At 46.0% G+C, this 868-nt stretch overlaps 1 protein-coding gene across 1 annotated transcript; it reads right to left on the bottom strand.

Annotated features, from left to right (window-relative positions):
* Positions 1-272: 272 nt before the first annotated feature.
* Positions 273-641, bottom strand: TNP1 (transition protein 1). Its single transcript, XM_054586168.1, has 2 exons — positions 503-641; positions 273-301 (listed from the first exon to the last, which is right to left on the bottom strand). Exons 1-2 carry the CDS (start codon positions 639-641, stop codon positions 273-275), a joined length of 168 nt encoding a protein of 55 aa, XP_054442143.1.
* Positions 642-868: the final 227 nt, after the last annotated feature.

The raw sequence follows: 868 nt of genomic DNA, 5'->3' as shown, positions 1-868 counted from the left end.
TCTTCCAAGTCGGCCTAACTCAGAAAGCTTTTTCTGAACCAAAGATCAAAATAAACATACTTTTCAGTTTTCAGAATTTTATTGAGACGTCGGGGAGAAATAGTCCACATTATACATTCCTCATTTTGATCATGATTGGTATTTTACCCACAGGATAGGTTCTTCTCTGGCTTTGATCTAATTTCAGGTCTCTTTGACAGTCCCCTTCTGTCGTCCTCTTGTTACTGCCTGGTGTTGTTTGAAGTCCACCAGGACAGAGCCCACTAGTGGGGTCACACGTGGGAGCGGTAGTTGCGATTGGCTGTGGGGGAAGGACATGTTTGTGACAGGGACACCAGTTAGAACATACACATTCATACTCTTCCTGCCAAGACATGAATTTAAATGGAAATGAAACACTTAGGCTGAGATTTCAAGGTCCTAGGAGAGCTAATTTCAAGAGGGAGGGTCTTGGGGCAGCAAGTTCCCCCATGTTCGACTGTTCTACTCATCCCTCACTCACCATCATCGCCTCGTTTCCTAGTCTTCAGGTTGCCCTTCCGGTATTTTCTTTTGCTGCCACCTCTCTTGACTCCCTTGTGAGGAGATCTGTTTTTGCCCCTCCTCATGCCATGACTCTTTAATTTGCGGCTGGTCGACATTGTAATTTTGGCACAAATGAGGAGCTTTGCAGGCCCGGGAGGCCGCGAGTCTGGGTATTTAAGGCCTTAGCCATTGTGATTGCAAAGGGGTGTGGCTTAGCAGGAGGGTGGGGCTCCATTGTGCTGTCAGTAGCTTTTGTCACACTTTGGTCCTATATGGGAAATAAGGTGGCCCTTCTAATGCAGCTCTAAGATAACCCTCAATTTTGAGGTCCTTTTTATATTAA

Source organism: Pteronotus mesoamericanus, unplaced genomic scaffold, assembly GCF_021234165.1.
Source record: "Pteronotus mesoamericanus isolate MK-2021 breed Mesoamerican mustached bat unplaced genomic scaffold, CSHL_Meso_final contig_90, whole genome shotgun sequence".
Lineage (NCBI taxonomy): Eukaryota > Metazoa > Chordata > Mammalia > Chiroptera > Mormoopidae > Pteronotus > Pteronotus mesoamericanus.
The sequence above is the reverse complement of the archived record's forward strand: the minus strand, read 5'-3'. Positions and strand labels throughout refer to the sequence as shown.

What these genes read in the sequence shown, in the direction of transcription:
- TNP1 (XM_054586168.1), bottom strand. Translation starts at nt 641, where the DNA reads ATGTCGACCAGCCGCAAATTAAAGAGTCATGGCATGAGGAGGGGCAAA. An exon ending in TAGGAAACGAGGCGATGATG is followed by an intron (nt 302 to 502) that starts GTGAGTGAGGGA and finishes CTTCCCCCACAG; the next exon opens with CCAATCGCAACTACCGCTCC.